The sequence below is a fragment of the Mobula hypostoma genome, chromosome 25 (assembly GCF_963921235.1).
Source record: "Mobula hypostoma chromosome 25, sMobHyp1.1, whole genome shotgun sequence".
Taxonomy (NCBI): domain Eukaryota; kingdom Metazoa; phylum Chordata; class Chondrichthyes; order Myliobatiformes; family Myliobatidae; genus Mobula; species Mobula hypostoma.
Window position 1 is genome coordinate 6,707,782 of NC_086121.1, and position 25,493 is coordinate 6,733,274.

The following is a 25,493-nucleotide window of genomic DNA, read 5'->3' on the forward strand; positions in this document are numbered from 1 at the left end:
TGTTGTGTATGTGGCCTGTTTACACAACTACGTTATTAATAAAAATGCTGGAGACGGAAACTAAGTTTCATGGTTCTTTACTGGTAGAGTCCGAACTTGACACATACAGATCAATACGCGCCTAATAGCACATGCAACGACATGTTACTAAGACATAAAGTAGTCCCTTATTATAATGTAGGCTATACGGTACAACTTAGAACAGAGATACAGAGGAATTTCTTTGGCCAGAGGGTGATGAATATGTAGAATCATTGCCACAGATCACTGAGTCACTGGGCATTTAAAGCAGAGGTTGGGAGATTCTTAATTAGTAAGACTACCTAAGGTTATGGGGAGAAAGCAGGAGAATGGGGTTGAAAGGATAATAAATCAGCATTGATGGAATGATGGAGCAGATTCGATTAGCCAAATGGACTAATTCTGCTCCAGTATGTTATGGATTTTGTTTGTTTACAGATCTTCACCTTGCTGGCAATCAAACATTAACATTGGAAGAATGCATAACCAGCCTTGAACAATCCATACCCCAACCACTTTTCAACTTGTGCTTGATCTTGATTTGTCTCAAGCGTAAAAGATTTGTAGGTAGCACATTCAGCACACAAACAGAGCAGCCTACAATTTTAAATCCAGCTAGGCAAACAAGATAGATTTTGCAGCATAAGAATGTAATGTATTTGAACAAATCAATCACATTAAATTGTCTCATGAGTCTAAAAGAAAAGGAAAGGCTTAATCATGCATAAATGAATATGACACTCACCAGTTTGAATTCTTGAATGCTGCAGATGAAATACGGTGTGTTAGGGCGACGGCTCTCTATGTAAACACAATCTAATGAGAGAAGGAAAATGAAGCAATGAATACACTACTTCCAGGGACAAAGAGAACCATTATGTATTTCATGTTCAATATGACTAGGACGTTTTACAGAACAGCATTTTTTGTTTTCCAATCCAGCTAACTTGCAGGCACTTGGAGAAAGATTATATAAATATTACTAACTATGCAAATCTCACCTCTTTTTGGAGGCAAGAGGGAGAGAGAAGAAAAACCCTGACCTGTTAACCTGACACCAGCAGTACAGAAAATGCTATAAGCTGTTATTCAGGAAATGGAAACAGAGCATTTCAAAAATAACAATTGATTTGGACAGAGTCAATAAGGATTTATGAAAAGGAAATCAGATTAGACATATTTGTTGAAGTTTTATGAGCAGAATATATAATACTTGACAAGCACATAGAATACATCTGGACCTTCAGGTGACATTGGATATGGTGCCACAAGAGGTGATTAAACAAAACTAGGGTAGCATTCTGGTGTGGATTGACAACAGAGTAGTTAGTTTTCTAGCGTGGATTGACAACAGAGTAGTTAGTTACGTGTTTGGAGGCTGCTTGAGAAGCAAGTGCTGGGTCCCAGCTAATGACAGTTTATATAAATGATGTGGATAAAGGGGACAACGATATCCAAATCTGCAGATGATACAAAGCTGGGTGGCAGGGAGGAATGTGATGAGTAAGCAGACGAATTTCAATGGAATATAAACAGGCTACATGGCAAATGGAATATAATGTGCAAGAAGTGTGAACTTGTCCTCAAAAAAGAAAAGGGTATTTTTTTAAGTAGGTGGGAGACCTAGTATCATTATACATGTATCACTGATTGTTAACATGCTGGCACAGCAAGTAATGAGCAAGGAAAACAGTATGCTGGCCTTTATTACACGAGTATTTAAATTAAGTACAAAGATATCTTACTACAATGATACAATGCCCTGATGAAACCACATCTGAAGTACAAAGAACAGGTCTGGGTCTTCCTGCCAAAGAAAGGATGTACCTGCAATAGATGGAGAGTAACCTCAGGATTGACAACATGATGAACCCTGCAGCCAGGGAATTATCCTTTGAGAAGAGAATATAAATGCTTTGACTTAAGAATAATATTCACCAAATAGACAAAAATCTTAGTGCTTGACAAGGTAGCTGTGGAAGCTGTGGTGGTGGCACAGTAGTATAGCCGTTAGCGTAACACTATTACAGCAACAGCAACCCAGGCTCAATTTCCACTGCCGCCTGTAAGGAGTTTGTATGTTCTCCCTGTGACTATGTGGGTTTCCCCCCACATACTACAGTGGCAGCTGGAATATTTGTTGGTAGGTTAATTGGGCAGCATGGGCTTATTGGTTCGAAAAGGCCTGTTACCATGCTGTATCTCTATTAGTTTTTAACAAAGTTTCCCTGGCTGGCAAGACAAGCACATGGTCTCAAAGCAAGAGGAAACATTTAGGACTGACGAAAGAAAAGATTCATTTACCCATATGTATGTGAACTTTTGAAGAGGGCTACAAAGGCTCAGGCCTTTGAACACAATGTACACAGTTGTACACAATAGAGATAGATTTTTAGACATTCAGAGAATCAAGGAAAATGAGGTTAGCACAAGAAAAAAATTCCATTGTACTGAATGACAAAGCAAATGGAAGAGACACCAATTCTATTTTTACTTCTTTTGTTTATTTGTGATCTGTGACCACTTATGTGTGGTTTTGTGTGGTGCAGTTTTATCCAAGAAAATGTATGTTGAAAATAAAAGTTTATTTCACAATGCACAGTTGTTAAGTTCAGAAAGGAGCAGACCATCATAAAGGAAACTGCCAAATTCCCCAAAACTGCCCTGCAAATGAATAAATAGTTCTCTCTCAAAATGTTCCTACTTCTTTGGATTTGGGCTCTACTAATCAGGATAGGATTCTTCAGTATTTTGGGAAGATGTACGGCAACCTAGTGATCACCTACACCACCCAAGTTTTCCTCTTTACACTGACATGTGTTAGTGTGGATTATCTCATGCATCAGCAGAACTGAGAATTTTAAAAGAAAATCCTACTTATTTGCCCCAAGAGGCTCATATGAATGTAATAGTCCATGTCAATAACCTGCAAGGTTCTTCAGATTGTGTTTTTTGAACTATAAAAAACTTCATTCATGGAAAGAGTAAATTTGATGGATACTTTTGAACAAGGATAATAACGATAGGGATATGCCAATATTCTTTTAGACAGTGGGAAGTGACAAGCAGCACCTACAGAATCAGCTTTACATCAGATATATTGAATATTTTGGAGTCTATTAAGATTTGTACAATCATGGTTGTACATACAGCTGAAAACAGGAAGTTAGAACATTTAGCAATTTGGAAATTGTGTCAAATGGAATTCAAGAGAAATGCAAAGTCATTCAAAATTGAGAAAGACAAACCAGAATATCTAACCACAATTCATAGCAGAGGCTTTTGTTATTTTTTGACACTATGCTTCAAGAAAGGTAATTTGCCAATGGTAGGGTTGGTGTGAGGGCCGAGGTAGTTTGATAAATTATTTCTATTTGCATTGCACCTTCCACAATTTCAGAACATCTCAGAATACTTCACACCAAGTCTATATTTTAGTCATTGTTGTAATACAAGAAACCTTGCAGCTAATTTATGCAATTAACCAATGATTTTCAATAGATTAATCCATAACCTTTCTTGTCATAAGGCCCATTCACTTGTTTCTAGTGACAATTTTTATATGCATGTCCTCTGAAAATTAAACAACTCAGAGCTGTAAAAGTGACAAGTAACACTTAATCCATGAAAGTAACAACGGCCATCCTCATTAGAAGCACTCCCCTTAGTCTTCAACAGTGTCATCACTTTTGTTAAAGTGGTATCAAGGTTACACCTTATTATGATCAGATATAGTTCAAAATTCAAAGTAAATTTATTATCAAAGTACGTACATGTCACCAATACTACTGAGATTCATTTTATTGTAAGCATTCACAGCAGATACAAAGCAACACAATAGAACCATTGAAAAATTACACACAAAGATAGGTAACCAGTGTGCAAAAGACAACATCTGTGCAAATACACTAAAAAAGAGTAATATTAAATAAGTAATAAATAAAAGTGTATTGTCTGAGATACTGTCTATCACTACAGATAAGACGCAAGCTGGGTACTTCGTGACAACATTTAAAGTTTTGATCATTAATAATGCTCACATCAGGAATATTAATAGAATACTCACTACAGTTTGGTGCAACACAACATTCAGTTAGCTTAATCACCTGAACACAGCAGTTCATTTGATTACCACAGCTACCAAAGTTAATGGAATGGAATGTCCAACCCATTGACTGAGCATTAGTTATGCTCAGCTTTTATCAAGTCAGTAAGACAGCCAGATTGGCAGAGCAGCTTGTCCATTTCCATTCCAGCAATCTTCTTCACCACCAGACTGCCAAAGCTAACTCATCACCACACTACTGAAAGAAAGGAATCTCAATGCGTTTTCTTCAGCAGGTACCCTCCACTGACTTGATGCAGGCAATGCCTTATACGTTGGTGCATCAAGCTCACAGAGAGGCATGAGACTTTTGGCTCCTGCCCAATTCCAGCTAAACTCAGTGTGGTGGAAGTACTACACTACTAAGCCTGATATATCTACTTACATGATAAGAAAGCGAACAATCCGTCATATTTTGAAAAATAACTGTTAAAGTAAGTGAAGAAACTAAGTGTTGTTGTTCTTTTCTACTGATCTGCATACCTAATCACATCCCAAGACAAAGAGAAGAATAAGCACAATACCTTCGCTGCCTTCACTGGAGATAAAATTGCCCTACACAGAGACAACTACCCTTTAGAGGCCTCAGTATTTATCTAATGATAGCAAGTTTCCAAAAGGATGAAGATGGGTAAGGCAGCAAATCACATTTTGGTTCTGGTTTGTTAAATGGAAAGGTTGCTTCAAAAGCAGGTTTCCTTTACTAACACAAATACGGGTGTCCCCCACTTTTCGAACGTTCACTTTACGAAACCTCACTGCTACAAAAGACCTACATTAGTACCCTGTTTTTGCTTTCAGGAGGTGTTTTCACTGTTACAAAAAAAAAAGCAGCGTGCGATATAAAGCAAGCGTGCCCCGAGCAGCCGCTCTCTCCCAAATTCAGAACTGCATTCTACCCAGCATTGCTTAAACACGAGCCTGTGAGCAGTCATTTGCAAGATGAGTTCTATGGTATCGGAAAAGCCTGGAAGAGCTTGTAAGGGTGTTACACTTAGCGTAAAACTAGACATAATTAAGCGTTCGATCGTGGTGAACGAGGTAAGGACAACATGAGTTTGGCTTGTGGAAGCTGACGAGCATGATGTTGAAGAGGTTTTGGCATCCCATGACCAAGATCTGATAGACGAAGAGCTGATGCAATTGGAAGAAAAAAGGATAACAATCGAAACCGAATGCAGTAGCGAACTGAACGTGAAGCAACTGCGTGAGATTTTCGCTGCAATGATAAAGTACCACTTTAATTTTGAAAGGGTACGTAGGTTTAGGGGATATTTGCAAGATGGTTTGAGTCCTTACAAAGAACTGTGTGATAGAAAAATGCATGAGGCTCAGCAGTCAAGCAAGCCTTCCACATCAGCCACAGCAGACGATGAACCTCGACCTTCGACATCGAGGCGGGCAGTCATAGAAGAAGATGAGCTGCCTGCTCTAATGGAAACAGACGATGACGAGATGACACCCCAGTGTTCCACCACCCCAAACCCCAGGCCATGGACAGATACCGATTCACTGAGAATGCAGCAGCAGCCAGGAGGCGCACAGCACATCTTTAAGAAAAAAACCGAAATAAACATGCTAATTAATTAGGTGCCGCCCGACACGTAATTGTCGGCCCAGATCAGAGACGACGCAATCAGAAATTGGCACTGATCTGGGCTGACAATTACGTGCCAGGCGGCACCTAATTAATTAGCATGTTTGTTTCAGCTTTTTTCTTAAAGATGTGCTGTGTGCCTCCCGGCTACCGCTGCACCCCTGCATGCTTCACGGCAATATATCGGTCGGTGGCCCGGAGGGTGGGGGCCACTGCACCACCCAACCTGCGACGACTCAGTCTAACACACCATCATCAGTGTGCTCGGCGCTGAACCAATTCCGGTAAGTGATACTACACTGTACATACATTATTTCTACTTCATATCGGTTGTGTATTTTTACGTGTTATTTGGTATGATTTGGCAGCTTCATAGCTTAAAGGTTACTGGAAAGCACTTGCGCCGTGTTTTTGCCAACAGCGCTTGCGTGAGATTTTCTGTCTACGGGGCTTGTGTGAGATTTTCGCTACGGAGAACAGTGCAGTAATGATTGTGGAAAAGTATCTCTACTTTATATAGGCTGTGTATTTATCATATCATTCCTGCTTTTACTATATGTTACTGTTGTTTTTGGTTTTATGTGTTATTTGGCATGACTTGGTAGGTTATTTTTGGGTCTGCAAACACTCACAAAATTTTCCCATATAAATAAATGGTAATTGCTTCTTCGCTTTACGACATTTCGGCTTATGAAACGTTTCATAGGAACACTCTACCTTCAGATGGTGGCGGAAACCTGTAAGAGAAAATCTGCAGATGCTGGAAATCCCAAGCAACACTTAAAATGCTTGAGGAACTCAGCAGGTCAGGCAGCATCAATGGAAAAGAGTAAATAGTCGTTTCAGGCCGAGACCCTTCATCCCTTTCTCCTGTGGTCCACTCTCCTCTCCCAACAGATTTCTTCTTCTCCAGTCCTTTATCTTTCCAACCCACCTGGCTTCTCTTATCTATCACCTTTTATCTACCCTGCTTCCTCTCTCCCCCAACTTTTTATTTTGGTATCTTCCCCCTTCCTTTTCAGTCCTAAAGAAGAGTCATGGCCCAAAATGTCAACTATTTATTCATTTCCATAGCTGCTGCCTGACCAGCTGAGTTCTTCCAGCATTTTGTGTGTGTTGCTTTGGATTTCCAACATCTGCAGAACTTGTCATATTTATATATTTCACTGCATATTTCGATATTTCAATGTACACATGACAGAAAGCTAATCTTTAATCTCTCTGTAATAATCATCAATTGTAATTAAGAGATTATTATTTTAAAGAAAAGTGATCCATGTATTGAATCATAGAGTCATAGAAAACTACAGACCCTTTGGCATATCTAGGCCATGCTGAACCATTTAAACTGCTTAGTACCATTGCCCTGCACCCAGGCCATAGCTCTCCATACCTCTACCATCCATGTAGCCATCTAAACTTCTCCTAAATGTTGAAATCAAAACTGCATACACCACTTGAGCTGACAGCTCGTTCCACACTCTCAGTGAAGTATTTTCCCCTCATGTTCCTCTTAAACATTTCACCTTTCACCCTTAACCCATGACGTCTAGTTGTAGTCTCACCCAACCCCAGAGGAAAAAGCCTGCTTGCATTTACCATATCTGTACCCCTCATAATTTTTGTATTCCTCTATCAAATCACCCCTCAGTCTTCTATATTCTAGGGAATAAAGTTCTAACCTATTCAATCTTTCCTTATAGCTCAGGCCTTCCAGTCCCAGAAACATCCTTGTAAATTTTCTCTGAACTTTTTCAATCTTATTTATATCCTTCCTGTAGGTAGATCACCAAAACTTCACACAATACTCCAAATTAAATCTCACCAACATCTTATACAACTTCAACATAACATCCCAACTTCTGCCCTTATTACTTTAATCGATGAAGGCCAATGTGCCAAAAGTTTTCTTTATGACCCTATCTACCTGTGACGTCATTTTTAGTGAATTATGGACCTGCATTCCCAGATCCTTTTGTTCTACTGCACTCCTCAGTACCCTACCACTTACCGTGTAAGACGTTCTCTGATTGGTCCTCACAAATTGCAACACCTCACACTTGTCTGCATCAAATTCTATCTGACATTTTTCAGCCCATTTTTCCAGCTGCTCCAGATCACGCAGCAAGCTTTGATAGTCTTCCTCACTGTTCATTACACCCTGAATCTTGGTGTCATCTGCAAATCTGCAGATCCAGTTAACCACATTATCATCCAGATCGTTGATATAGATGACAAACAACAACAGATCCTGCAGCACTCCACTAGTCACAGGCTTCTAGTCCAAAAGGTAATAATCTGCTACCACTCTCTGGGTTCTCCCACAAAGCCAATGTCTAATCCAATTTACTACCTCATCTTGAATGCCAAGTGACTCAACCTTCTAAACCAACCTCCCATACGGGACCTTGTCAAATGCCTTGCTGAAGTCCATGTAGACAAAATCCACTGACTTGCCTTCATCAACTTCCCTGGTAACTTCTTTGAAAAACTCTATAAGATTGGTAAGATATGACCTACCAAGAACAAAGCCATACCGTCTATCAAAATACTCATATATCCAGTCCCTTAGAATACTTTCCCCACTACTGATGTTAGGCTTACCAGCCTATAATTTTCTGGTTTATTCTTAGAGACTTTCTTAAACAGCGGAACAACATTAGCTGCCCTCCAATCCTCCGGTACATCACTTGTCGCTAAGGATGATTTAAATATCTCTGCTAAGGCCCTTGCAATTTCTGGACTTCCCTCCCACAGGGAATCTATTTGTCAGGTCCTGGGGATCTGTCCACACTAATTTGCCTCAAGACAGCAAACACCTCCTCCTCTGTAATCTGTAGGGACCATGCCCTCGCTGTTGCTTTCCCTCACCTCTATATACACTGTGTCCGGCTCCCGAGTACATACAGATGCAAAAAAAATCCATTTAAGATCCTACCCCCCCCCCCCCGCATCTCTTTAGGTTCCAATCTGATCTTCTAGAGGACCACTTTTGTCCTTTTGCTCTTAACATACCTGTAGAAGCCCTTAGGATTCTCCTTCACCTTGTCTGCTAGAGTAACTTATTAATGTCTTCTTTTAACCCTCCTGATTTCTTTCGTAATTGTTCCCCTGCATTTCTAATATTTTAAAAATAATTGTACCTTGATAAAAGCAAATAAGCTTAAGGCTAAAAATACCAGCAGGTGAACCTAAATTCTAGGAATGATACAAGTAATTATAGATATTATTTATAGGAACTCTATTTTTTTTTAAATTTATAAGTTAAATATATCAGTTCAAGAGTTGGCTTAAAAGTCAGATCATAAGTGCCTACCAAGAGGTATATGGCATACCTACAATATTTATTGATCATGTCTTTGTGAAGGAAGCTCGATTCTCATTAACAAAAATGTCCTGGCTCGGTCTTCTTAACCACAAGTAAATGATTCAGGTCAAAGAAATGTGTAATGTTTAATAACACTGGGTAAAATCTGAGTTTAATCATTGTTAGCACTTGTCAAATTCTCTCAAGCAAAATCCTTATTCAAACCTACCAGAGTTTTTTATCTTTTAAATTGAGAAAAATCTATCAACCTGAATCATGTCGGCCACTGCCAACAGCTCTCAAACTGTCTTTGTTTACCCTCATGACTGGCAGAAAGTTTAGAACTTTGATATGTGCCTACTGGAATGTGACGGTCCTGAACCTGGCAGTCACCGAATTTATTAGTACACTCCATCATTAAGACCAACAGCTGAGCATTTATTCTGAGGCATTTAAAAAATGTTAATGCTTTTCATTGAACAATTTTGCATGCTTCTGAATCTCACTGCTTTGACTGATGACAAAGCTGTGGATATCGATGTCATCTGTACCAAAGTTTCGTGGACAGGGCTTCCTCTGGCCTACCCACTACTCATGAGACTGACAGACAGCATCGGGCCTCAGATCAGATGTAATACAGTTACAGGGCAAGTTTAATCTCATGGATCTGAACCAGAAATTTGTAAGACATCTGTTGTTTACAGGTAAATCAGTAAAATCAGGACATGTATTTTTCCTTACATTTGCAATGAAAAGTAGAAATTCATTTTAAACTTAACATATCTGGTTTATCTTAATATATCTGGAAGACATAATGTAAAATCCCTAAACTATATCCTGGGGTTGCTTTATCAGCTAGTCCAAACATTGATAAGGAAGATCAAACCCCGAAGGTTGATTGGATGTCCGAAATCGAAGTCCAATGGCCAAAGGCTGGAGGCCTGGGGTTGGAGGACTGTGTGCGGGTGGGTGGGAGGGAGGAAGAGGGCTTGCTTTGCTGTTGCTGTTTTATTGCTTGTTGTGTTGTTCTGTTGAGCAATGTGGGCATGCTATGTTGGCACCAGAACATATGGCGACACTTGCAACGTAGCCAAACAAAACAGTATTAATCCAGGGTCAAGGTTTAAAACAAAGTGCCAACGATCATACACAACAGAAGACACATATAAGACAGCAAACACATAAGATAGCAGTGAAATACAGTCATACAGACTGTATTCTGCCAAGGGGGGGGGGGGTGTGCAGCACTGACACCAGCATGGAGGCCATACCACAACGCCTCCAGCACTCCAGTGGAGCACACTGACTCCAACACCTCTGGCTCTCCTGGGCAGCTGTAAACAGGTTACACTGCAGTTTAAGACCTAGTCCTTGCTACAACCGAGGCCACACAGCTCCCCCATCATTTACCAATAAATCAATGATTTGGACTTGCAGCATTCCACACCACCAATATCCAACAGTTTCTTATGATCACAAGAAAAGTGTCTAAGATGATCACTCTCTGCTAGACTGCACACCCAGCACATAAATACAATTGCGATGAAAGCATGGCAGCACCTCCACTTCCTCAGGAGCTTGCAGAGATTTGGCATGACATCTAAAACGTTGGCAAACTTCCATAGGTGTGTAGTGGGGAGTATACTGATTGGCTGCATCACAGCCTGGTATAGAAACACCAATGTCTTTGAACGGAAAATACTACTAAAAGTACTGGATTTGGCCCAGTACATTACAAGTAAAGCCTTCCCAACCATTGAGTACATCTACATGAAACACTGTCATAGGAAAGCAGCATCCATCATCAAAGATCCTCACCATCCAGCCCATGTCCTCTTCTTGTTGCTGCTATCAGGAAGAAAGTACAAGAGCCTCAGGGCCCACACCATCAGGTTCAAGACCAGTTATTACCGCTCAACCATCAGGCTTTTGAACAAAGGGGGATAACTATATTCACTTGCTTATCCATTGAGATGTTCCCACAACCAATGATCTCACTTTAAAGATTCTTTATCTTGTTATTTTATCTTCTCATTATTTATTGCTATTAATTTATATTCACATTTCCACAGTTTGTTGTCTTCTGCACTCTGACTGATCTTTCATTGATCCTGTTATAGTTCCTATTCTATGGATTTACTGAGTTTGCCCACAAGATGATGAATCTCAGATTTGTATATGGTGACAAGTGTGTACTTAATCTGAATAAATCACATTTTGATGATCTATCGTTCACATGATCAAATATAATTCAACCTAACAGATGTTAGAGGCCAGCACAGTGATGGTGGTTATTGAAATTTCACCTAATTGTTACTTTTCTGCAAGGAAAATTTTTACCTTAGAAGTGCAAATTAGGACAATTTAATGCTGCCTGCTTCTTACACCAGACACATTATTGATGCAATCAAAATTAATAAGGAAGAGAGTCACACATTTTCCAGAAATAATAAAAATAGATTAATCCCTTCTTTGTTTCTACTATAATAAAACCTTCTGTTCAACATAGCTTTTACAGTGTGAAATCAAATAAAGATAAAAACGTACAAATATAAATATTTTTTGAAGAAACTATAGTAATAAAAATCTCCACCATGGATGGTCAGAAGCACGACCACAAAAGGAGTAGGGTTGGACATGGGACAAGCAACTACATCCTGTAAAAACCCAGAACTACAAAAACGCTAACCAAAGCTCTAAAGACCTCATACTGAGAGAGGAAGGATCGTTGCCCAGAAGTCATATGAAGTCGCATGGTGAAAGCAGAAGCCAAAAGGCCAATCAACCTTTGGCCCAGGACTGAGGACTCTAGCAATCTGCTATCGGCAGCCTATGCCCTAGTAAGGGTGATGGGCTGAAGAAGAAGAAGAAAAATAGCAATAAATAAATGCCTTTGAAAAGTAAAACAGGTCATTTCCAAGACCCAGAACACTACAATCATTCCACTAAAAATCTGGATACTATTCTTGCATCACCTGATCCTTCACAGTATGGATGAAGAATTTAGATTAATGACAGGAGTTTAGATCCTACAAGCTTGGTTCACCAAAGGGTAGCAGTTTAATCTGCTTTTCCAATGCTGAAAAAACAGAGCATGAAATGTTCTTCAAGCCTTAAACCCATGGGTAATACTAGACCTCAGGAGAAGTGGATAAAATAGATTCACACATTTTGTCTTTTGCAAAGAAACAAATAATACAAAACTCGTCTTGTACTGATCTGACAGAATGCCTCAAGGAAAGTTGATGGTTTACTCTACAAACGTCACTGCAAAAATAGAATTACAATTGCTGTCATTCAAAAGCGTTAACTGTCACTACTAAATGTCAGGAACTAGAGTGAAAAGTTGACATTCCATAAGCGATGAAGCCGCCAAGCCCAGAAAATCCATGATTTATCATAAACTGCCTCACAACGTCCTTAAAGAATGATTCATTACAGCAACAAAGAGTGGAGGAGAAATTCTCTCCCACGTTAAGCAGACCAATTACAGATTAGGTGACTGCTTTGTAGAATAACAGTTTAGTGTACAAACATGACACCAAGTTTCCAGCCAATTTACATTCTCCATCACACTCACAATTTATCCTCAACCTCCTATACTGTCTCAATAAAATTGAAAATAGTCTTAAGGAAGAGTGCATTAAATTTTGAATTCAATATTGGGTTCCACTATTTCAGAAATAACGTGTGATTTCAGAAATATTAAATTCCAACCTTTCCTAATCTTGCATCATTTAACAACATTCAGTAATCCTACTTCCATTTTTTTTTCTCAGTATTCTTCTTTTCTTCCTCATAATTGCTCAGATTCCCACTGACCAAGAGGAATATGCTTATTCTTACTCTTTATTTTCCATTAACCAAGATGCAATATCCTGTGCTCTAATCTCAACTAACCTATACAGGATTTTATCAAAATACTTCTGAAAATCATAAACCTGAGGGAACTCGAAATTAGTCCAACGTGGTTTCCCTTTCAGAAATCAGAGAAGTTTATGTAAATTGACAACTAATCATTCAGGGGTAGAACAATAAAAAGCTAATTCTTAGGAAATAACACCTTAAAAACACCAAGTGAAAACATAATTTTGTACTGTGAAAATGGTAAGCTTTGGTAATGGGTGAACAGAAAAAAATGAGATCTTTACACACAGATTGATTTTCAGATTCATAGTTCAACATATACAAATAAATTAATTAGTATAATATAATGAATTAATTATAACATATACCATTTCAAGTCAAGATGATTAAGGGTCTCAGCCCAAAACGTTGTCAACTTATTCCTCTCCAGAGATGATGCCTGACTTGCTGAGTTCCTCCAGCAATTTATGTAAGTTACTCAAGAGTAGGGGTTCCCAACATGGGGTCCACTGACACCTCAGTTAATGGTATGGGTCCATGATTCTTGCAGGAATTCACAGCAGAACAAAGAAATACAACAGAATTGATGAAAAACACAAAGACTGACAAACCATTAATGTGCAAAAGACAAACTGTGTAAATACAAAAATAGATAAATAAATAATACTGAAAACAAGTGTTGTAGAGTCCATAGGTTGTGGAATCAGTACAGAGTTGAGGTGAGTAAAGGTTCAGGAGCATGATGCTTGAAGAATAACAACTGTTCCTGAACTTGGTGGTGTGGGACCCAAGGTTTCCAGATGGCAGTGACAAGAACCCAGCATGGTCTGGATGGTGCTCCGACAAGACACACAAAATGCTGGAGGAACACAGCAGGCGACGCAGCATCTTTGGAAAAAAAGTACAGACGATGTTTCGGACTGACACCCTTTGGCAGGACTGGGGGGAAAAAAAAGACGAAAAGTAGACTTAAAAGGTGGGAGAGGAGAGAGAGAAACACAAGGTGATTGGTGAAACCAGGAGGGGGGAGCAGGGAAGTTGATTGGTAAAAGAGATGCGTGGCTGGAGAAGGGGTGCCTGATAGAAAAGAACAAAAGGCAATAGAAAAAGAAAAGGGGGTGAGGAGCACCAGAGGGAGGTGATGGGCAGGTAAAGAGATAGGTGGTGGTGGTGGTGGGGGCGGGGGGATGGCATTACCGAAAGTTCCAGAAATCAATGTTCATGCCATCAGGTTAGAGGCTGGCAAAAGATAAGGTGTTGCTCCTCCAACCTGAGTGTGGCCTCATCGTGACAGTAGAGGCGGCCATGGATTGACATATCATAATGGGGATGGTAAGTGGAATTAAAATGGGTGGCCACTGGGAGATTCTGCTTCTTCTGGTGAGTGGAGCCTAGGTGCTCGGCAAAGCGGTCTCCCAATCTACTTTAAGTCTCACTGATATACAGGAGGCCACACTGGGAGCACTGAACATAGTATATGACCCCAAAAGACTCACAGGTGAAATGTCGCCTCACCTGGAAGGACTGTTTAGCGCCCTGAATGGTAGTGAGGGAGGTGGTGTAGGGGCAGGTGTAGCACTTGTTCCACCTGCAAGGATAAGTGCCAGGAGGGAGGTCAGAGGGGAGAGATGAATGGACAAGGGAATCGTGTAGGGAGCAACCCATGTGGAAAGCAGAAAGTTGGAGGGAAATTCGTGCTTGGTGGTGGGATCCTGTCAGAGATGGCGGAAGTTCTGGAGAATTATGTTCTGGACGCAGAGGCTGGTGGGATAGTGAGGACAAGAGGAACCCTATCCCTGGTAGGGTGGCAGGAGGTTGGGGTAAGAGCAAACGTGAGTGAAATGGAAGAGATGTGGTTTAGGGCAGCGTTGATGGTGGAGGAAGGGAAGCCACTTTCTTTGAAAAAAAGAAGACATCTCCTTCGTTCTGGAATGAAAAGTCTCATCCTGAGAGCAGATGCAGCAGAGACAGAGGAATTGAGAGATTCCTCTCAACTAACAGGGTGGGAAGAGGTATAGTCCAGGTATAATAGACATCAGTAGATAAGCTGTCTCCAGAGATAAAGACAGTAAGATCAAGAAAGGGGAAGGAGGCGTCAGAAATGGACCAGGTAAATTTGAGGCAGGGTGGAAGCTGGAGGCAAAGTTGATAAAGTCGATGAGCTGCACATGGTTGCAGGAAGCAGCACCAATGCAGTCATCAATGTAGTGTAAAAAATGTGGGGGACGAACCAGAGTAGGTTTGGAACATAGACTGTTCCACATAGCTGACAAAAAGGCAGGCATAACTGGGACTCATGTGAGTACCCTTGGCTACACTTTTTGCTTGAAGGAAGTGGGAGGAGCCAAAGGAGAAATTATTAAGAGTGAGGACAAGTTCCACTAGATGGAGGAGAGTAGTGATTGAGGAGAACTGGTTGGGTCTGGTGTCCAGAAAAAAATGAGAGCTTTGAGGCCTTCCTAGTGAGGGATGGAGGTGTATAGGGACTGGACATCCATACTGAAGATAAGATGACGGGGGCCAGGGAACTTGAAATCATTGAAAAGATCCAGAGCGAGTAAAGTGCCATGGATGTAGGTAGGAAGGGACTGAACTGGGGAAGGGGGGTAGACAAAGTCAAGGTAAGCAGATATGAGTAACTGATTGAGTCTGGTGTCCTTCCTAGTGGGGGATGGGGTAACAGGAACCCACTAAGGACCACCATGCCATTGTCTCTCATACCATCACTGACCTTATTAGCTCTGGGGATCTCCCATCCACTGCCACCAACCTCATAGTTCCCACACCCCGCACTTCCTTTTTCTACCTCCTACAAACCCACTTGTCCAGGTAGACCCATTGTTTTAGCTTGTTTCTGCACCACTGAACTTATATCTGCATACCCTTCACTCCAAAATGAAGGAAATGTCCTCCTCCTTTTCCAAAGTAAGGGGCTTCCCTTCCTCTACGGTCAATGCTGCCCTCAATTGCATCTCTTCCATTTCACGCACGTCTGCTCTTACCCCATCCTCCTGCCACCCTACCAGGGATAGGGTTCCTCTTGTCCTCACCTAACACCCCACCAGCCTCTGTGTCCAGCACATAATTCTGCAGAACTTCCACCATCTCCAACGGGATCTCACCAACAAGCACATCTTTCCCTCCCACCCCCCCCCTCACTTTCTGCTTTCCACAAGGATCATTCCCTATGCAACTCCCTTGTTCATTCACCCCTCCCCACTGATCTCCCTCCTGGTACTTATTCTTGCAAGTGGAACAAGTGCTAAACCTGCCCCTACAGTGCTTCCCTCGCTACCATTCAGGGCCCCAAACAGTCCTGGCAGCATCTATAGGAAGAGGTACAGTCGATGTTTCGGGCCGACACCCTTCGTCAGGACTAACTGAAAGAAGAGATAGTAAGAGATTTGAAAATGGAAGGGGGAGGGATGGAGCTAAGAGCTGGAAAGTTGATTGGCAAAAGGGATACGAGGCTGGAGAAGGGAGAGGATCATGGGATGGGAGCCCTAGGGAGAAAGAAAGGGGGAGGGGGGGAAACCCAGAGGATGGGCAAGGAGTTATAGAGAGAGGGACAGAGGGAGAAAAAAGAGAGGAAAAAATGGGGAAAGAGAATGAATGAATGAATGAATGAATGAATAAATGAATAAATAAATAAATAAGAGATGGGGTACGAAGGGGAGGTGGGGCATTTTACGGAAGTTAGAGAAGTTGAACATTGACTTCTCTCACTTCCATTAATGCCCCACCTCCCCTTCATACTCCATCCCGTATTTATTTTTTTTTCTCTTTTCCCTCTTTCTTCTCTTTTTTCCTCCCATTCATTCCTTTCCAGACATAGACTGAGAGACCACTTTGAACAACTATGCTCCATCGACCAGAAGAAGTGTGATCTCCCAGTGACCATCCATTTTAATTACACTATCCATTCCCATTACGATATGTCAACCTATGGCCTCCTCTACTGTCGCGTTGAGGCCATACTCAGGCTGGAGGCTCAACACCTTATATTCTGCCTGGGCAGCCTCCAACCTGATGGCTTAAACATCATTTCTCGAACTCCCAGTAATGCTGCCGCCCGCCCCCCCCCACCACCTCGTCTCCTTTACCATTCTCTTAACTTATCTCATTGCCTGCACATCACCTCCCTCTGGTACTCCTCCTCCTTTTTCTCTTCCACGGCCTTCTGTCCTCAGACTCCCCCTTCTCTAGACACACCTCTCTTTCACCAATTAACTTCCCAGCTCTTTACATCATTCCACCCCCTCCGAGTTTCACCCCCTTTTGTTTCTCTCTCCCCTCATCCCACCTTTTAAATTTAGTCTTCATCTTTTCTTCTCCAGTCCTGCCGAAGGGTTTCAGCCCGAAACGTTGACTGTACTTTTTCCATGGATGCTCCCTGGCCTGCTGAATTCCTCCAGCATCTTGTGGGTGTTGCTTGGCTTGGATTTCCAGCAGTTGCAGATTTTCTCTTGTTGGTGCTCTGACATGCTGCTTTCACTGAGGTCTTGATAATATATTTTAATTAAGCAGTATACAGCATCCAATTTATATCTAAAGTTCTATCTCACCTTCTTTACCGTCAGTTGGATTTCCACTACTGCACCGACATGCTTTTATCCTCTATAACTAAGGGATAAAGTCAAAAACAGTGCCATTCACATCCCTTTCAGATTATCTCAAAGCACATTACAGTCAAAGCACTTTTTCTCAAATTAGTTACTATTTGAATGTAGGAAACAGTGTAGCAAATTTACATATAATGAGCCTTCACAGGCAATAAAAAAGATGTATTTGAGGAACTCTGTTGAGAAATAAATATTGGTCAAAAAGCTGTGGATAACTCCCCAGTTCTTCTTTGAATCTACATCCACCTGAGATGGGGGTCTTAGTTTAACAACTCAGTCAAAAATGTCAATTCCAACAATCTGGTATGTTAATACTGAACTGAAATGCCAGCCTAAATTCTAGTCAGTAACCTATATCCCTTAAGTGGAACTTAAACTCATTGCCTCCTGACTTTGAGAGTAAAATGCTACCTTCTGAGCCATACTACAGTGTCCTTTGAAGTATAGGTCAGTGCATCAATATTTGATATAGAGTACGATGCTTTAAAAAAAATAATTTATTTAATGCAAAAGCTGGCAATTATAAGTGTTTATTTTCAAGAAATGTAAAACTACAGTGGTACTTGGTGACGGACACACAACTTACTATCCTACCCTGATCACATAAACTATGTGGAGGAGATTTTGTACTGTGTCTTGCTTTTATATTCTTCTCAGACACGGGCAGAAGTCTGTTAAATTAATCAAACTCAATCTGAATTTGAATTATGTCATATAATATCAACAACAGCAATCAACTATAATTTACAACATAAATTGAATCACCATTTAAAGAGCCAAAGAACTCAGCTGCATTTACTAAACAAGTTACTGATCAATACAAATAATAAACATACCATTCCTCAAAGCTTCTCTGATCAGTTATACTTTCTTGTACCTCACTTTCTGTGAGCTCCCCATTCCTTTCTCTCTAATTAACATTGTGAGGAATGTTAAGACAGAGGAACCAATTCGCACAGCCTCAGAATAGAAGGACACCCCTTTAGAACAGAGACGAGGAGGAATTTCTTTAGTCAGAGGGTGCTGAATCTGTGGAACTCATGTGACAGGCGGTTGTGAAGGCCAAGTCATTGGGTATATTTAAAGCAAAGGTTGATAGGTTCTTGATTAGTAAGAGTATCAAAGGATACGGGGAGAAGGCAGGAGAATGGGTTTGAGTGGGAAAATAAGTAAGTCATGATGGAATAGTGGAGGAAACCTGTTGATCCAAATGGCATAATTCTGTTCGGATGTCTTATTGTCTAAAACAAAAACAGTCCAATCCAGGGGGGGTTACAAAAATCTGTTATAACACAAGGCAATGGATCATCATTCAAAATTATGTATAAAGATGCAACTTTAACATTTTCAAGTCCATTTCAAGAGAAAGGGATCAGGGAAAGTTTGATGGAAAATAAGAAATTTGTTGAAAGTTATTGACGCAAGCTTTCAGGCACATAAATAAATAAAGCCAGCATTGTTTTGCTAAAAATGGCATTTTATGCACGCCTCGCGCCTGGTGTCTTATTAACAGTAATAATTAGGGTTAAATAAAACATTTACAAAGGAAGAGTAGTGCTTTGTTGTTTTCAACAAATTACCCAATTCCATTTCATACAAATACACAACACTGCTAAAGTTATCAACCTTCCCAGATTATCATGGATTATCCGTAAATTAGAGAGTAATCTCCTGGATCATACTGCAAGCAAATTCTGGAGAAAAATGAGAGGCTATAAACAAATTTGTAAGTCGTTTTCCAGATTCACAATCCCCGAGCAAAACAATACTTCTTGAAAGGCACTACATCAAAAGCCCTTAGAAAATGTTTTCCCCTTTTACCCACCCAAGGTGCAATTTAGAAGGTGAACCTGCTGCTATGATTTATCTGGAAACTCTGTCAGACATGATCTCACTTAAACAACATTTAAAAGTTCATAAGGCCTTGATCTCAATTTTTGTTAGAAAATTACAAGAGAAGCATGAAAAGTAATTTCACAGGATCAATTCTCTCAGATAGCAAGGCAACATTACCACAAAGCTAAAACCATAGGCATGAAATTCAAAGTGTCGTTGCCCCTGTTGTGTTGAAATGTTAAAGCATGCTCACTTTCAAAAAAACTTCAAAACTGAGTGACCCCTTCTGTCCGTATTTGACAGAAGAGCATCATCGGCAAACGTTGCTCATAGTTCACTTCATAAAATGTTATACATCACTGATTCAGCTGGCCTTTTACAGCACTTCAAAACATCAGTGGTACTTTGAAGTTCCTCTGCCCTTGAATATTTCTTCAGAACTGAGTAATTAAGATTTCTTTTTGGTTTTTGCTCGCTTGCAGAGTCTTTTAAAACACAAGTTTGGATGCTAGATAAATATTGACGAGTACTGTAACAAAGAATCAATGTGAACATATTAACTACTCATTGAAATAACCACATCTGGGCATATATCCAAGAAAGGTCACTATTTTCAAAACTATTCATTCTCAATTGCAGCAAACTGGCTGCTATTTTGCTGCAAACTCCTGCATATGTGCCAGGTTTTCCTTGAAAGCAACATTTCCAGTTTTATATACTTCTGATTCAGAATAATTCTCATGGCAAGAATTATTACAATTCAGAGACTGGGAGGTAGTAAAGTTAGTATTGACACTGAATAATGTCACTTCAGCAGCATAACAGAACACAAGATCCTACTGCTTAGTAGGATCCAGTTTTTTTTAATGCCATGTCATTTCATTGAAATGTAATATAACTTGATAACAACATGGCAACACAGCTCAGACAGATATGCAAAAATATGGTAACAACAAATTCAGTTGCACTAACAGAAGTTAAGAACAAAGATAGTTGTACTTTAATCTGTGCTGAAATTCCAGAAGACATTTCACACACTGTCACACAATCCCACATGCAGAAATTATTTTAAAATGCAAAGCAGCACAAAAGGATTTTGCTGACAAATCTGAACTTGACTAACACATAGATCTCTTCCATGCCATTTCTTGCTCAAATACAATTGGCATGGTAACATAGCAGTAGCGTAACACTTTGTAGTGGTAGTGATCTGACCCAATTCCCAACACTGCCTGTAAGGAGCTTGCAGGCTCTCCTTGTGACCGCATGAGAACTCGTCTTCTCCCACATTCCAAAGATATACAAGTTAGGGTTAGTGAGTTGTGGCCACGCTACATCGGTGCAAGAAGCACGGTAACATTTGTGGGCTGCCCCCAGCACATCATCCGACTGCGTTGGGCATTGATATAAATGGCATATTTCACTGTGCATTTTGATATACTTGTAACAAACACAGCTAACCTTTAATTATTTAAGGTTTTGACACCAATCTTCATTCATAAATGAAGTAATTCAACATACAAAAATGAAACATGAAGCATGTGGTTCCTAATCAAAGGATAACTTTGAAAGTAGCCTCTTCTGACATTTGAAATGTTGTCCTATATAATTTCATAGTAAAACCACTAGATGGAGCAACATACAGTAAAGGTAAACACAAGACTCTTGGCTGGAAATTCAGTGCCTCTTCCAGTTCAATCCACACAAAGAAAGTCAATATTTCCTCGACTATGACATGATTCTGCACATTTCTGGATTGAATCATGCCACTCCAAATATGTAAAAGAGTGCTTCCCTGCACATACTGAGCTTTCTCAGATTAATCTTGTGCATCAGATACCCAGATCAATCTTCCACATGATGCTTGTCTAGGGCACAGCCTGGAGAAAGTAGGTCATGATATTTGAAAGAGCACATGTTGCAGGGCAGTCTCAACCCAAGGAGGTTTTATTAGTACTACTTGCTCAATAGTGGCATGATTTAAAAGAGCACTCCTTGAGCATACCTCAACTCAGCATTAAGAACAAGACTCAGGAAGATCCCACTGAATTAAACTTACTTACCAACTCTCCGTTGGGCAACTTGCCACGGACAGTCCCAAGTCTGGCCACAAAAGGTGGAGGGCAACCCCATCCCATAAAAACCCAAAGCTACAGAAATGCCAACAGAAGCTCCAAAGGCCTCATCCCTGGGACAGGGAGGATCTTCAGCATCTGCACAATTTCTTATGTTTATGATCCTCATATCAATCCACCCCTGATTTGCTGCCCTTCAAATCCCAGTCTAATTCTGCTACAATGTAATGACTGCCCTCCCTCCACCACCCACTCTCTTTTGTGCAACCAGAACACAAGCAGCCCACGATGGAAAGACCATTCTCTAGTGTAAGCTCATTCATCAACACCTAAGGCTCAAAGCCTAGGGCACTGCTACATTTTTAAACAGCAAGCACCATGATGCACAGTAAACAATTAACACGCCCCTACTAGAACATTATCTCTTTGGCTTGTATTAGATCTCAGCGTTCCTGTCAGCCACGTGTACCATCAAGAGTGCCCTACTTTCCAATTAATTGAAGTACTCAAGTAACAAATTGCAACTACCAAGGAAAAGCCAACTTTGCCATGGACAGTCACAAGCCTGGTTGCAAAAGGAGTATTGGGCATGAGGCTAGCAATCCCATCCTTTAAAAGTCCAGAACCACAGAAACACCAAGATGTCATCCCTGGGAAAGGAAGGATCTTTGCCTAAAAAATTGTATGAGGTCATATTGTGAAAGTGGAAGCCACAGGGCCAATCAACCTAGGTCCCCCAGGACAGAGAACTCTGGCAAGCTGCTATTGGCAGCCTATACCCCAACAGTTGTGGAACTCTCTGTTCAGCACACCTCTGTGGTACCAATGAGAATCCCCACCACAAGCTCACAATCCTTTCATAATTGCTTCCTGCACTTACCTTTTCTTCCATTATTTACCAATCACTTCCCCATCAGTGGCAGAGTCCTCAATTACTCATTCAACAACATCAGATGCTTGTACCAAAGTTACATACACAAAATGCTGGAAGAACTCAGCAGGTCACATAGCATCATTGGAGATTAAAAAGCACTCAATGTTTCAGGCTGAGATCTTTCATCAAGACTGGACAGGAAGGGGGAAGAAGCCTGAAGGCTTCACTTATCATCTGCCAGCTTGTACTCCTTCTCCTTCCCCATATTCTGGCTTCTTCCCCACTTCCTTTCTAGTCTTGATGAAAGATCCAGGTCAGAAACATAAATTGTTTATTCCTTTCCACAGATGCTGCCTGACCTGCTGAGTTTCTCTAGTATTTTGTGTGTGCTGTGCTGGATTTCTAGCATCTACAGAATTTCTTGCGTTTATGATTCTTGTATCAATCTTCTCCCTGATCTGCTGCCTTTCAAAACTCAGTCTAATTCTGCTACAAAACCTCAATGACTGCACCCCTCCGCACCTCCGCCACCCCCCCCCACTGATCAGAGTATCAGAGTAACCCGCTTTTTTGTTTGTACAATCTGAACACAAGCAGCTCACGAAGAAAAGACCATTCCCACGTGCAAGTTCATTCATCAACACCTAAGCCTCAAAGCCTTGGGCACTATTATATTTTTAAACAGCAAGCACCATGATGCACAGCAAACAATTAACATGCCTCTACTACAATAATTATCTTTTTGGCTTGTTTTAGATCTCAGCATTCCTGCCAACCAAGTGTACCATCAAGAGTGCCCCGCTTTCCAATTAATCGAAGTACTGAAGTAACGAACTGCAATTACCAAGGAGAAGCCAACTTTGCCATGGACAGTGCCAAGCCCGGTTGCGAAAGGAGGATGGGCATGGGGCTAGTAATCCATCCTGTAAAAGCCCAGGACTACAGAAATACCAACAGAAACTCCAAAAGCCTCATCCCTGCGAGTGGAAGGGGAGGATGGGACAACTTAAAAAGACTGGCCCAGGACGGAGGACTGTGACATGCTGCTGTTGGGGGCCCAGTAAGGGGCATGGGCTTAAGCAAGTAAGTAAAGTAACTAAGGAGAAAAGAAATTACATCATTAACAAGAAAGAAAAAGGGGGAGGAGCACCAGAGGGAGGTGATGGGCAGGCAAGGAGATAAGGTGAGAGAGGGAAATGGGAATGGGGAAGAGAGGGGGTAGGGGGGCACTACCAGAAGTTCGAGAAATCTATATTCATACTATCAGGTTGGATGCTACCCAGGCAGAATATAAGGTGCTGCTCCTCCAATCTAAGTGTGGCCTCATTTCAACAATAGAGGAGGCCATGGATGGGCATGTTTGAATGGGAATGGGAAGTGGAATTAAAATGGGTGGCCACCAGGAGATCCCTCTTTTTCTGGAGGAAGGAGCATAGGTGCTCGGCAAAGCGGTCTCACAATCTAAGTCAGATCTCACCGATATACCACACCAGGAGCAACAGACCCCAACAGACACACAGGTGAAATGTTGCCTCATCTGGAAGGACTGTTTGGGGCCCTGAATGGTAGTGAGCGAGGAGGTGTAGGGGCAAGTGTTCCGCTTGCAAGGGTAAGTGCCAAGTGGGAGATCAGTGGGGAGGAATGAATGGACAAGGGAGTCAAGTAGGGAGCAATCCCTGCAGAAAGCAGAAAGTGGGGGAGAGGAGGGAAAGATGTGCTTGGTGCTGGGATTACTTAGAGATCGCAGAAGTTGCAAAAATTATGTGAACTGCGTTATTTCGTGTGAACGACCAACACCTGCTGGGGGGAGGGGAGCCCGCCAAGTGTTGTCACAGTTCCAATGCCAACATGGCATGCCCACAACTCACACCTTTGGAATGTGGAAGGAAACTGGAGGAAACCCGTGTAGTCACAGGGAGAACATACAAACTACTTAGAAGTAGTGGCCGGAAATCAGCCTCGATCAGTGACCGATCAGTGATCAGCACTTTAAAACGGTATGCTAACTATTATGCTCCACTAATATACATTGACCTCGATCATTCTCTACATAAGCAGGCTATGGTTTAAGAATATGGAAAATGATATATGGAATAATAAAATTATTATTTATTAAGGCCATAAGACATAGGAGCAAATTGGCCCATCAAGTCTGCTTCACCATCCCATTATGGCAGATTTATTATCCCTCTCAAACCTATTCTCCTGCCTTCTCCCTGTAACCTAAGAGCTTTCCAACCTTTTTTTTTGTTTGTTTCTGAGCCTTGTGACGCATTAAGCGGCAACCTTGCAGTTTCTTTAGCATTTCTATTTTTTTTACGAAGCCAGTTGCAGGCATGATGCTCAACCCAGCATGAATGGAAATGTACAAGGAGCCGGCCAAATTTAAGCTTGGGACCACTCACATCAAGTGCAGATGCCACAACACCACTGGTCAGCCATTCTAACTGGTTGCACCACCATCTAGTATGCAGGCGCCACTGCACAGGATCAGAAAAAGCTGCAGGAAGTTGTAAATTCAGTCGGCTTCAACATGGCACTAGCCTCCCCAGTGTCGAGAATATCTTCAAATGGCGATGCCTCAAAAGGCAGCATCCATCGTTAAGGAACTTCATCACCCAGGACATGCCCTCTTCTCATTGCTACCATCAAGGTACAGGAGCCTGAAAACACACATTCAACATTCCAGGAACAGCTTCTTCCCCTCTGCCATCAGATCTTGAATGGACAATGAACGCATGTACACTACCTCACTTTTTTTCTATGCATTGCAATGTACTCCTGCCACAAAACAATAAATTTCACAACATATGCCAGTGATATTAAACATGATTCTTATATTCCCAACGATTTGGCTTCCTCAGCCGTCTGTATCAACGAATTCTACAGATTCACCACCCTCTAATTTACTTCTTCTCGTCTGCCATCAGATTTTGAATGGACAATGAACCCATGTACACTCCCTCACTTTTTTTGTTATGCATTGCATTATACTGCTGCCACAAATTTCACAACACATGCCAGTGACATTGAACCTGATTCTTATAGACCCAACGATTTGGCCTCCACAGCCGTCTGTGTCAACGAATTCCACAGATTAAAAAAAGTGAATGAAGTCTAGAATTAACCAGGGTACCAATGAATGCTAGCGCAGCAGGTAAACTGAGGAAGAGTGACAGATTGGCAACA

At 41.2% G+C, this 25,493-nt stretch overlaps 1 protein-coding gene across 4 annotated transcripts in view; it reads right to left on the reverse strand.

The window, feature by feature from the left end:
- The window catches only part of rerea (arginine-glutamic acid dipeptide (RE) repeats a), a 659,533-nt gene that overhangs the window by 423,278 nt on the left and 210,762 nt on the right, over positions 1-25,493 (reverse strand). For all 4 annotated transcript variants that reach the window (XM_063033173.1, XM_063033174.1, XM_063033176.1 and 1 more), the window contains exon 3: positions 767-837. In XM_063033173.1, the coding sequence (XP_062889243.1) occupies positions 767-837 (71 nt within the window). The remainder of the gene's footprint in view (positions 1-766; positions 838-25,493) is intronic.